The sequence below is a fragment of the Panicum virgatum genome, chromosome 9N (genome assembly GCF_016808335.1).
Source record: "Panicum virgatum strain AP13 chromosome 9N, P.virgatum_v5, whole genome shotgun sequence".
Classification (NCBI taxonomy): Eukaryota; Viridiplantae; Streptophyta; class Magnoliopsida; order Poales; family Poaceae; genus Panicum; species Panicum virgatum.
The window spans coordinates 71,046,329-71,058,843 of NC_053153.1; the positions used below are offsets into that span (position 1 = coordinate 71,046,329).

General features: G+C 52.6%; 1 protein-coding gene across 1 annotated transcript; it reads right to left on the reverse strand.

Moving 5' to 3' along the window:
- Positions 1-9,832: 9,832 nt before the first annotated feature.
- On the reverse strand, positions 9,833-12,049 carry LOC120690930 (patatin-like protein 6). Its single transcript, XM_039973849.1, has 2 exons — positions 10,538-12,049; positions 9,833-10,454 (listed from the first exon to the last, which is right to left on the reverse strand). The coding sequence occupies exons 1-2, from the start codon at positions 11,657-11,659 to the stop codon at positions 10,176-10,178; spliced, it is 1,401 nt and encodes a 466-aa protein (XP_039829783.1). The 5' UTR covers positions 11,660-12,049; the 3' UTR covers positions 9,833-10,175.
- Between the last annotated feature and the right edge of the window lie 466 nt (positions 12,050-12,515).

The window sequence follows — 12,515 nt, forward strand, 5'->3', positions numbered from 1 at the left end:
CATTGCATAGCATATTGTCAGGGGGAGTCTCAGTTTCAGGGGGAGCTTTATGTCTGTTTAGCCTTGATGTGTGCATGTGCCAACAAGGGGGAAAAGTTTTAGTGATCGAACAAGGGGGATAATTGTTTGATTTTTGAGAGTTTCAAAAACTTGTTGTGCACAAGGCTTTGAGAGTGCATACATGTGGTGAGAGTTGCACTGGTAAGGGGGAAATGCATTTCAGTGGGAGTTTCTGCTTTGTTTAGCTCCTGGTTTTCTCTTTGCTTCTGGCATGACTGTGTCGAGCCCTGCCTCTGTCTTTGAGGAGTCATGTTTGTGCTTGATCGATTGAGTCGAGCCGTTGCCCTTGTCTTAGGGAATCGATCTTTGCTTGGTCAAGTGACTTGTTCTTGATTCTTTCGAGCTTTTGTCACTTGTTCAAGTTCTTCATCTTCTTTGTTCTTGGTTTTTGTTTTTCTCTTAGTTCGTTTTTGGTTCGATTGTGGTGTGTTGACGATGCACTCATAAAGGGGGAGATTGAGGAATGTGGAGTGCTCACTCCTGTTTGTGATGAGTGAATTGTCATACGTTTTGTGCCTTGTTTGGTTGGAATTCGATTTTCCTTTGTCTATTCATGAGCACGAGATGAGGAGTTGTTTCTTGATGATCACGTGACTCTTTGAGGTGATTCTAATCCATCTAGCCTAGTGCTACCCCCCCCGAATCACGAGTCTCTTCGAATCGACGTTTTTGCGTTCTTGAGAAAACCCCATTTTTGCTCGGGAATTCCTCGATTCCTCCCAAACCATGGAGTGATTTGTCGATTCTCTCCGTGGACATATTCACAAGTCCTTTGTGATCATGCCTATAAAATTTGGTGAGATTTGGACTTGATTTTGCCCTTCAATCATCAAGTTTTTGCCGGGGCGCGCGCACTGAAAATTCGTTTCTGGACGCAGGCCGAATTTTACCTATCACCGGTTAATCCGGCGTATGGCATCGGATCATCCGGTGATCAGGGTTTTTTTTTCCTGTCCACGTGTTAGGGTTTTTATTTAACTTGTCCGTAGGTTGCACCGGTGTATTCGATAACCACATGCATCGGATCAACCGGCGTATGGTAACCATCGAACCCACGCATGTGTTTCAACCTGTTTGACCGGCGTATAGACTTTGGTGAACGTCGGTTCAACCGGTGTGTGCTCGGTTCAGTTTTTGGTCTCTCTGGACAACTGCACCGACGCACGGTCTTGAATTTGTCGGTTTAACCGGCGTTGCTTTTTTTCCTCTAGCTGTCTGCTCAGTCTCATCGGATGAACCGACGCTTGATTGGGTTAACGTCGGATCAACCGGTGCTTTGAAAATCAGTTTTCTGGTGTCTCTGGACAACTGCACCGACGTTGGAGTTTTATTTTGTCGGATCAACCGGTGAGTTGTTTTTCACGTGCTGCCGGCTCTGTATCATCGGTTAAACCTACGAAGTCAAACTTGTATACGTCGGTTTAACCGGTGATATATACCATGCGTATTTTCAGCTGCTTCTTCTCGCTGTTTGCTTCTGCGCTACTTCTTCTCGCTGTTTGCTTTGCGCTACTTCTCGCTTGTTCCTAGGGCCGTTTTGTGTTGGTTTAGCTCATCCATAGCTACTCCGCACTTCACCCAAGATTCCAGGGTTGGGTGTGTACTTGGGTCTTAAGCCGAGCTTCGATTGTGATAAATTTTTAATCGGCTCTCATTCACCCCCTCTGGTCCACTTTTCGGTCCCACCCTGCCCTGACTGACCCCTTGGTGCCGTCGTGCGTGCTAGCTAAGCACGTACGACGTCGTACGTGCCTTGGGCACGTGGGGTTCACTGTGCGAGCTCCTGCTGCGTGTTAACCTCTGCAAGGTCTCCCCTTCGGCTTCGCACCCCCGGTCGCATGGTAACCTGCCCATCCCGCGTGCCGCGGCTGCGTCCGCGGCCGTGCACAGGGATGGCCCGGCCCGGGGGCGCGCTGCCCACGCACGGCAAAGATGCCCCTGACATGTGTTGCTAGTTGGCAGCAGACCAGGCCCGTGACAGTACCCGAGTTCCGAACAGTGCTACTCCCTCCTTCCCCGTTTATAAGGCATGGTAGAACATGACACGGTCTTCTAAACAACACTTTGACCATTTATTTATCATATATTATATCACTTTTGATTATAAACTTATAATCATTGTAAACTATGTTTGATTATGAATCCAATCATATGAAATTTGCATTATAAAAATAAAAATTTAATAGTCAAATTATTTGTCAAAGATGAGAAGGTTTGAATCTTGATATACGTGTATGCCTTATAAACGGGGAAGGAGGGAGTAGTAAAGTCGCATATGCTCCGGACCTGCGGTTGAAAAAGCATGTAGCGATAGGTTTTCACGAGCAAATCGTCGAATAAAGTGCTCAAAAGTGATGCAGGCGGAGTATCGTGCATGTAGTGTGTATATATAGTAGTAGAAAAAAATTGCACAAAGAACCTGTAAAAATCCAAGCACCACACGCACAGCAAGTCAGCAATGGCGCGCGTGCATAGGCATAGCCGTGCAGGCCCACCCCGACAAGTTGGCACAGCACACTTGGCGCTTGCAGCAGCGTAGCGTAGCCAGTGCCAGGAGCCGTACCGGATGGCCCGGTGCCGCTGCCGCCGTCCCCGCGTTCCTGACAGCGCTTTCGGCAGCAGAGCAGAGCGAGCTACCCCCTGCCGGGCCGGCAGCGGCGCAGGGCGCCGAGCGCGGAGGGGGGACAGGCGCTAGTGCCACCTCCAAAACGAGCAAAGCGTCCGGCATTCGGCCGGTAATTCACTCCAGCCCCCCAGGGCATGTGCGCCGGATATCTGAGCGGCGGAGAGTGCGGCAGGCCCATGGGCCGGAACATTCGGGATGGGGGTACCGCGTCAGGTTGTTTTCACAATAATTGATATACGGTTGTGCGCAAAATGAAATTACGGTGGGGTACGGTCCCACAGGAGGCATAAATAATTGTTCCAAGGACCATGTGCTGGAGCGGCCCAGTTTGGAAGAAATCATATTGCTCTTGTCCTCTTCAGCGGCGGCGACATAGGCGTCTCCGTCTCCTCTCATCCTCTGTCCGATGGATGCACTGGAGACCAATCAGATCCGTGGCGGAGGGGTGCCATGGGATCTTGGCGCGGTAGCGGAGTGGACGGGCAATCTGTGCTCACCGGATGCAGGGTGTTCTGTATAGCGAGATTGCGCCGGCGGGGCGGAGCGGTCGACCCTGAGGTAAGTAAGAGAAGAGGACGGTGCACGATTATGTTGCTGATTTTCAAGTAGTGCAAACGGATTTGGATCTGTGGTGCTTAATTTTGTATGCAGGACGCAAGAACAGGTTGAGGCCTATTTCGATTTGAATGAGCCGTCGTCCATGTCTGGCATTGATGACTCGGAGCGGGTGGTTCAGGCTCAGCAGATGCGGTATGTGTAAATTTACTGGGCGCATTTGGGTATGATCCATTGATTGGGGGTTGACTTGATGTGGAAATGCGGTGTAGGGAGGTTAGCTGTACTAATGGTGGGATCGACCTGAATGTTGGTGCGGGCTCTGAACTTTTCGATTGCAATTCGGGATTACTAGACGAAGGGATTGAAGACCGGCACAATGAGAGTACGAGGTATAAGGATAGATGTGATGTCAGTTGATGTCCATTGCGTGGGAGTAGAATATGGATTCATATGTGCATCTTGTCTTGCTCTGGTTTGTGCAGTGAAGTTTGCAATGGAAGAGAAGGCTGTAGCTCTGTTTGTGTCGATTCTGTGTTCAATGATGGGGTGAGTGGTATTCAGCCTCCTGATGCTCAATTAACACAATCATGGGAAAAGAGGTAGGTGTTTCATTGATGGCTTACCTTAGTTAAGAAAATGTAGAGTGGGGAAGAATATAGTGACAGTATCCTCTTTTTGTATCTTTTTTTTGCAGGCCTCGTTTAGGACATATCCCTGACGAGCAAGAAGAGACAACAGAGAATCCAACTGCACTAGAGAAAGCTCTGAAGGGTTTTGTAATAAGGAAGCATGGATTAGTGGTGCAGCCTTCAGTTGGAATGCACTTTGATTCAATGGCTGAAGCATTTGAGTTCTACAATCTTTATTCTTGGGAGGTTGGATTTGGCATTCGTTATGATCGAAGTCGGCGCAATAGTGAGCGTACAAAAACTATTCAAGATATTGTTTGCATATGTTCGGTACGTCCTGCGCATTCGTGTTATTTTGTCCCTTTGCCAAACTTCTTTGAGTAGTTGGGTGTTTTTTTGTCCCTTAGCCAAACTTCTTAGAGTACAAATTATTTTGTTGGTCGTATGGCGCTTCTATTTCTAGTTGACAGGTTGTTGTTGCAAGTAGGGTAAACCGAATAAAGGTACTACTAGCACACTTCGATGTCGTTGCCCAGCTAAGATGCGAATTGCACGATCCAAAGATGGGGGCTGGCACGTTAAAGAGCATGTTGCTGATCACAACCACCATTTGTCAGATACTTTTGCTGAGAAGCAGCAGTGGCGTTCACATCGGCACATTGATTTGCATACAAAGCAGCTCATAAAGCATCTAAGAGATAACAATGTCAACATGACAAAAGTATTTAGTATAATTTCAAGCTTCTTTGGCACTGCAGGAAGTGCACCGTTCACTAAGAGGTCTGTACGAACGCTATGTGCAAAGTTGGCTAGAGACAATGCTGATGATGACATAGGGAAAACAATGAAAGTATTCAGTAAGATCAAGGAAGAGGACCCTGATTTCACATATAGTGTTGAGCTTGATGATGAATGCCGTATTAAGACTATTATATGGACAAATGGACAGAGCAGGAGGCATTATGCTTGTTTCGGTGATGTTATCACCTTTGACACCACATATAAAACCAACTTGTATGACATGCCGTTTGGTCTTTTCGTTGGAATCAATAATCATTTCCAGAGCATTGTGCCGGATGGCCCGGTGCCGCCGTCCCCGCGTTCCTGACAGCGCTTTCGGCAGCAGAGCAGAGCGAGCTACCCCCTGCCGGGCCGGCAGCGGCGCAGGGCGCCGAGCGCGGAGGGGGGACAGGCGCTAGTGCCACCTCCAAAACGAGCAAAGCGTCCGGCATTCGGCCGGTAATTCACTCGCCGCGCCCACGGTCAGGCCGAAGAATCAGAGGGGGGCAGGCGTCCCAGCAGCGGCCGATAGGCGCGGGGCGCCGGGGCGGTACCCCATCGTACTGCGCTTGGTTCCAGCGGACGAGCGCCCCACGCGGGGCAGGTCTCGCCGCCCATGCTGCTGCACGGGGCCACGAGGCGAGGCGAATCGTATAGAGGCCGGCTGGGGCTGGGGCTGGGGCTCGCCGGCTGGGGCACCCGATGGCAAGGGTAGAACACGTGAATGGAGACGGATCGCTGCGGGCTAGCGAGGCGGCCTGCACGACGCACTGCATTCCCGTCACTCTGCTGCCGGTAGCACCGTGTCGCCGTACGTGAAGCGCCCGTGTGTTTTGATCACTTTGTATTTTGTATTTTTATGTTTTTGAAAAGAAATATTTAATATTTAAAATATTAAATATAGACTAATCACAAAATAATTACAGATCTTGTCTGTAAACTATAAGACGAATCTAATGAGCCTAATTAATCCATCATCAGAGTATGTTTACTATCCATTTATGTAATGCGATTTATTTTTTTGACTACGTTTAGTACACCATGCAAAACGATTTATAAAAATTTTACATTTTGCATTTTGAGATCTAAAAAAGCCCAAATGTCCCATGTCGCGCTGCGTTGCAGCCTGTGTCCCGTGACAATGTGACATGCATCTCCACCCACCCACTCTAAATGTCAGTGGGATAAAAAGAAGAAAAAGGTAGTAGCAACTAGCAACGGCAGGGGCCCGGGGCTCTCTGGAGTCCGGAGTCTGGACTGGAGATGAACAATCGCCGCCGCCGAGCTGACCTGTTGCGGGCGGCTGGCGCAGCAGGCACGCAGGCGGGCAGGCACTTTTACAGCTGGGCACCTGATGGGAATGGGAGGAACGGAAGCCGCCGTGGACGTGGCCGGCTGGCCGCCGCACGCTCACCAAAGGGGAGAACTGGAGAAGCCGTGCTGGCCGGCGATGGAGGCAGAGGCTCCCTGGCGAGTGGCGACGAACAGAAGCCGGATACGTCGCTCAGGACACAACACGAGGAATGTGTAGAGCTCCGCGACATTGTTGGCAACACTGGGCCCAAACCCACACGCCCGAGCCCGCAATGTGCGAGTTACTCAGAATAAACGTCTGGAAATTTGCCGAACTGTTTTTTTTTTGGAAAAAAAATCAAACTTCTCACTCAAGGAAAACGAAGCGCGAAAAAAATTCCTCAGACAGCATGGTTTTCAAATTCTGAAGAGATGATGTCAAATCAATCTCCATCCATGGGTTCCCATCAAAATAATTGTGGCGGGGGACACAGCAAAGGACAAAGGCTGCTTCATCTTGAGCCCTCTTTTGTCTGTCTGTCCACATTGGATGGCGCTCGCCTCCTCAAATTTAGCGCCAAAACTCTTGTCCACTTGCTTCCATTTAAAGAATTTTAATGGTCACTATGTGATTGTCCGAAAATATAATTTTCTCTACAGGTACTATATTATAAATTTATTTTGACGAAGGAATTGAACAATAATGTGAGGCGTATCAATTTATTTCGATGGAAGAATAAACAGACGAAAATATGAGTATCAATGCCAAGTAAAAAACTTGAATGTTCCACTGAAACGAAGTAGGCCGAGCAATGAAGTGCTTGTAGAGTCATTCGACGTCAGATAAAACTATATACGCATTTTCGTGACTTGATAACACAAACCAGCATTTCATAGTGCTCAACTCCATGTCAAGATTTTTAGGACCGTTCCTCTCGCCCCTATGCATCTGTACATCCGTGGGGGAATATATTACAGCGAGGGTGACCCCTCCAAGTTTCACATCCTCTGGCACAGAGGGCACGCACTGGCCGGCCTCAATTGCCTGGCCTTTTCCTTCAGACCTTCGCTGCACGGCTGCAGCATGCCCGAGCTCTTCACCGCACAGCCAAACGTAGTACTTGGCACCGAAGCTGCCGTCAACTTGCGCCTTCAGGAATCAGGTGTTCAGCAACGGAGCAATCAAGCTAGCGCTGAAGCTTATTACGACTGATGGCAGTGTAACCCGGCACTCAACGGAATTAGGACGTAGGATTAGGCCAACGGTTGTTGTCACAAGAATAGTTTATGAGCCGTACCGCTCTCCACTTTGGTGTCCCTATCTGATGCCATCGTTTTTGTAGGGAGGTTCTCAGGACATGGCCTTGGCCACCGCTTTGCATACAAATATCGTCAAAGTGTCCAGCAATCTAAAAAAAAAATGTGTCACAGCGACATGCCCATTGGTACGAATTTTGTAAGCTCGATCCTGGTAGTTTGACACGTAGTGATGGTATGGTCTATCACTCTATCCAGAAAAAGGGCTGGCTACATGGACGCTGAATCGGGCCATGCGATTACGCAAAGATAACGGCCTCTTTTGATTAACCAAACACACTGACCAGCCCACAAGGTGCTCTCGAGAAACGGAGGGAGAGTTTCCAAGCTCGAAGCCATGCATGAGCATGACAACAAATAATCCTGCAGTTGGGCCAGTCTCAATCCATCCAGAGACTGTACGAACAGCGTGCACTGGCGGAGAGCAACCCCCAATTAAGGCAGGGACACGACCGGCAGAACAGGGCACCGTCCTAACACCAACCGCCCCGAGCGGTCTCCGAGATGGCCGAAGAAAGCAACGGGGCCGTGGCCAGTAATCACTCGTGCCTCGCCGTCGTAGCGGGCGACCGATCGAGCGAGCCCTCCAGCGTCCACCGACGAAGACGACGACGGGGAGGGGGCACGGGGGTGGACGCGCCGTGCCGGCCTCCCGTTTTTTCCCAACTAGAGTGGAGCAACTGAGGCTCTGTTTAGATAGAACGTAAATTTTTTTGTAACGGAATTTTGTTAATTTGAAATACTAAATGAAGTCTATTTACAAAACTTTTTGCACATTTGGGTTGTAAATCGCGAGACGAATCTGATGATGCTAATTAATCTATGATTAATTCATAATTAACGGATGGTTACTGTAGCATCATGTTGCAAATCATAGATTACTTATGCTCATTAAATTCGTCTCGCGATTTACAACCCATCCATGCAAAAAAATTTATAAATAGACTTCATTTAATACTTCATATATGTGTCGAAATATTTGATGTGATATTTTTTTGTGTTTACGGAGTTTACGGGTAAGAATCTAAACAGGGCCTGAGCAAGCCTTCCTGCCTGGTGCTATGCTATGCTAGCGCACGCGCGCCGCCCCCGAACAGAAGGGGCGCACGGATGGTGCGCCCCTCCATAACTTCACCCGCTGCGCGCAGCGCTTGGCCGCTTCCTCAGCCGTAGCGGGAGCTGTACTCCGCACGTACGCACGCTCCCATGACTTGTTGGCACGACCCAATTTATTCAGGTTCTAGTAGCAGACAAGCACAAATTTGAGGATCGCATCGCATAGCGTAACCCTATCGCCATTTCGATGGCACAGCTGCAACCTGCAAGTGTTCTTCACCGCTGATGATTACTCCGAAGAAGAGCGCCAACCCCCCCTGGTGCCGCTAATGATCCCTGTCTGCCGGTTGACAGAGTTACGGGGGTGCGGGGCGACGCCCTGATCTCGGTGGAGAGGGCGATGTGATCGCCCCCTACAGCGAGACGCTAGATACTCCAAATCCAACAACCAGCAATCATGGAGCCGCGCCTGTTCCCTGACAGCCCCGTCAAGCGACGGACGGCGACGACGCTCGCTCTCAAGCTCGGCTCTCGGAGCAGCTGCAAAAACAGCATGCCCTGTTTAGTTCTTTACATATAAATGCAAAAAAACTGTAAACACATTAAAGTGAAACGGTATCTTGCTAATTTGAAGTACTAAATGAAGTCTATTTACAAAATTTTTTGCATGGATGGGCTGTAAATCGCGAGACGATTCTAATGAGCCTACTTAATCCATGATTTGCAACAGTGATGATACAATAACCATCCGCTAATTATTGATTAAACATGGATTAATTAGCATTATTAGATTCGTCTCGCGATTTACAACCCATCTATGCAAAAATTTTTGCAAATAGACTTCATTTAATACTTCAAATGTCATGTTTACATCTTTACATATTTTTGCAAAATGAACTAAACACACCCATAGTTCAGAACGCGACAAGCTGGACCATCGACGACTCAGATGCCTCGCCGTCGCGGCCCCATTGCGATCGGTACCCGCTGTGAGCCCGGCGACGGCGACCCGTCCCGTGCGGCCGTGCCATGGGAGATGCCGTGAAGTGTTGCGGATCGAGGCTTCTCGGCTTTGCGGGACCGTACAGTGCCGTGCGGGGCAAACACACGAGCGCACGCAGCCACGCGGGGCACCAGCGGCGCTGTGGCGCGAGCAGCTTGCTTTGGCCTTGTTTGGCATGGTAGACGACTAGTGTTCCATGACAGCGTTGTTCCAAACAAGGCACCTTTGCTAGTCGTCTCGCTGTCATGGAACAACGCTGAAGTCTTCGAGGGGCGCCTGTTCATGTGCGTGTTTATGGAATGCTGTCAAAGCAAAGGTTACTCGATTTAGTTTGCGTGGAGGAATCTTGTGGCGCTTCGTTTCGACAGAGGTACATCCGGACCAGTTTCAAGATGGCGACGGCACTTGCACACCTACAGTTTTCTCGCTGCTTCTTTTTTCCCCCTTGTTCAGGCTGAAAAGATGTCGGGGATGTGTAGTATTTTCGGTGTAATTTTGCACGGATTGGTATACAGCAAGCTCTACCGACACGTTAATAGTTGAAACCCCTAGCGAAAACTAAATTTCGGCAGTAAAAGCGACAGTAAAATTCTGCACTCATAAAACTACATTTATCTCCTAAGTTCAACTGAAAATCAAACATACTATATTGCAAATATTTCTTTGATATTTTCCCCTCTTCGACGAAGTTCACAGCGGCGAACGCATCCGGGAGCAATGCCGCATCGCCATGCCACGCTGCCGCGTAAAAAATATGCAGCAGGATTCCAGCCGCGAGCCCAAGCAAGGAGGAGAAAGGGAGTTCGCGGCCTACATGTCGTCCTCACCGCCACAGGTCCACGGTGTCACCAGCTCAGCCCAGCGCCGACGGCTTCTGCGGCGCCTGCTTGAACGCGACGGTGGGCGCGATCCGGGATCCCCTGCTGCGGTGCTCGGCGACGAGCTCGGCCGCGAACCGGTCCAGCTTCTCTGCGTTCGTCTGCTCCGCGACCCGCCTCCCCTCGAACAGCACCGACTCCACGTTCCGCTGCTTCAGCATCTCGTCCGCCGCAGCCAGCAGCGCGCGCACGTTCCCCGGCGTCGGCTCGTACTCCCCGTCCGGACCGCACGGCGGCATGCTCTCCCGCTTCGCCTGATCACGCGCCCATTTTAATGGAGTTGATGCAGAGGGGGACAAAGAAACCAAGGATAAATTGCAAGAATCTGGTCGCTCACCTGGATGCGCAGGTAGTTCGGCGAGCGGCATTGCCCGAAGGCGCGCGCCACGGCGTGGTCGACCAGGTCGGCGGCGCCGTCGGCCGCAATGCGGGCGATGGGGCGTGCCCACTCCTTGGGACCCCACCGGCGCATACTCCGGAGGTCCGCGTCGGCGGCGGCGCCGGTGCCTCCGCCGGAGCAGCCGCCGATGGAGAGCACGAGGAGGTCCTCGACGCCGCGCACGAACGGGAACTCATGCTTGTTGTGGAGCACGTGCGTGATGGCGGCGGCCGCAGGGCTGCCCATGGTGGGCCCGCCGTCCACGGCGGCGCAGGACGTGGCGCCGTCCACCGAGGACACCTCGGCGGGCTCGAAGCGGCCGGCCTCGGACCACGCGGCGCGGCCGACCTCGCAGAGGCGGAAGTCGTAGCTCTCGTTCTCCAGGGCGTCGGCGCGCGAGAACACCAGCGGCGCGGACGTCTTGAGGTCGTAGCAGGAGATGAGCACGGGCTTGATGGTGTCCCGCAGGGTGAGCTCCTCGCCGAACGCGAACCTCATGGCCGACTCCAGCGCCGCCGTGGGCGCGGCCAGCGGCCGCTGCTTCCTCCCGCGGCAGAACAGGGAGGCCGAGGAGCCCGCGGGCCTGCGGAACATCCGCGGCGCGTGGTCGGCCACGAGCCGCCACGTGTCGTCGGCGTGGAACAGCGGCGCGCCGCGCGAGTGCGTGGAGAAGAGCATCGCAGCGAACACGCCCCCCGCGCCGGTGCCCGCGGCGAGGTCGAAGTAGTCGGCGACGCGGGCGTCGGGGTCCCCCGACGCGCGGCGGAGCGCCAACTCCAGGTGCGCCAGCGCGCGGCCGGCCAGCAGCGCCCGCAGCCCGCCCCCGCCGCCGTCAACGCAGAGCACGCAGACCTTCCCCCGCTGCGCCGCCTTCCCCGGCGCGACCGCCGCCGCCGCCGCGGACGCCTGCGCCGGCGGCGGCGCCTTGGGCAGCCAGAGCTGGTGCGGGTCGGTGTAGCCGAACAGGAACTTGCTCTCGAGGATGGAGAATATCTCGTAGCTGAGCTTGTCCGTGTCGGCGCCCCCCGCGTCGGCCTCCTCCTGCAGCCTCTCCACCTGCATCTCCTCCGCCTCGTCCATGGCCCCCCGCCGCAGCCGCCAACACAGTCAACCTCTCCGCGAATCAACAGCGCAGGAAAGCAGACAGAATCTCGCGCGGATTCGCAAAGATTGCTGCCGGCCAAGACCGGCTCGCCTTCTTGTCGCCCGCCGCGCCCCCCTTTTAAGATCACGGCTGCCGGGCAGCGCGCGTTACATGCCAGTCGCCGCTAGTGGCGCGCGGGCGCCTTTTGATCCTTGCGCGCGCCAGAGCACGCGGGGAAAGGAAGGAGCGAGCACGGAAAGGTGCGCGGGCGGGCGAGAGCGAGCGGGAGAGGAGGGGGGAAGCTGATGAGGCCGGCCGGTGGAGGAGGCTAGGAGAAAGAAGGGAGGAGCGGGCGGGGTCGTCGACTCGTCGTCTTCTTTCTCCCCTCTGATCGTGTGATCGTGTCGCGCTGCTGCCGTGCTGCGCCGTTCACGGGTGGGTGCACGGTGCACCGGGTTCAGGGGCGTTCCGCGGGCGCACGCCTCGGGCCAGAGGCGAGACGGGAGCCGTGGAGCGGGTCCACGGAGGGGGGTTGGCGTCACGGCGCGGTCGTCACCTGGACTCGTGCTGGATTAAGCTAGAGTCCGTGGTGGGGCCCGCAAGCTAGTGCGGGGGAGTAAGGCCGTGTTTAGTTCCCACTCCTGTAAACGCAAAATTTTTTTGCGACGAAATTTTGTTAATTTGAAGTATTAAATAAAGTCTATTTACAAAATTTTTACACAGATGGGTTGTAAATCGCGAGACGAATCTAATGATGCTAATTAATCCATGATTAATCAATAATTAATGGATGGTTACTGTAGCACAACTGTTGCAAATTATGGATTAAGTAGGCTCATTAGATTCGTCTCG

What these genes read in the sequence shown, in the direction of transcription:
- LOC120690930 (XM_039973849.1), bottom strand. Translation starts at nt 11,659, where the DNA reads ATGGACGAGGCGGAGGAGATGCAGGTGGAGAGGCTGCAGGAGGAGGCC. An exon ending in CGAACTACCTGCGCATCCAG is followed by an intron (nt 10,455 to 10,537) that starts GTGAGCGACCAG and finishes GCGCGTGATCAG; the next exon opens with GCGAAGCGGGAGAGCATGCC.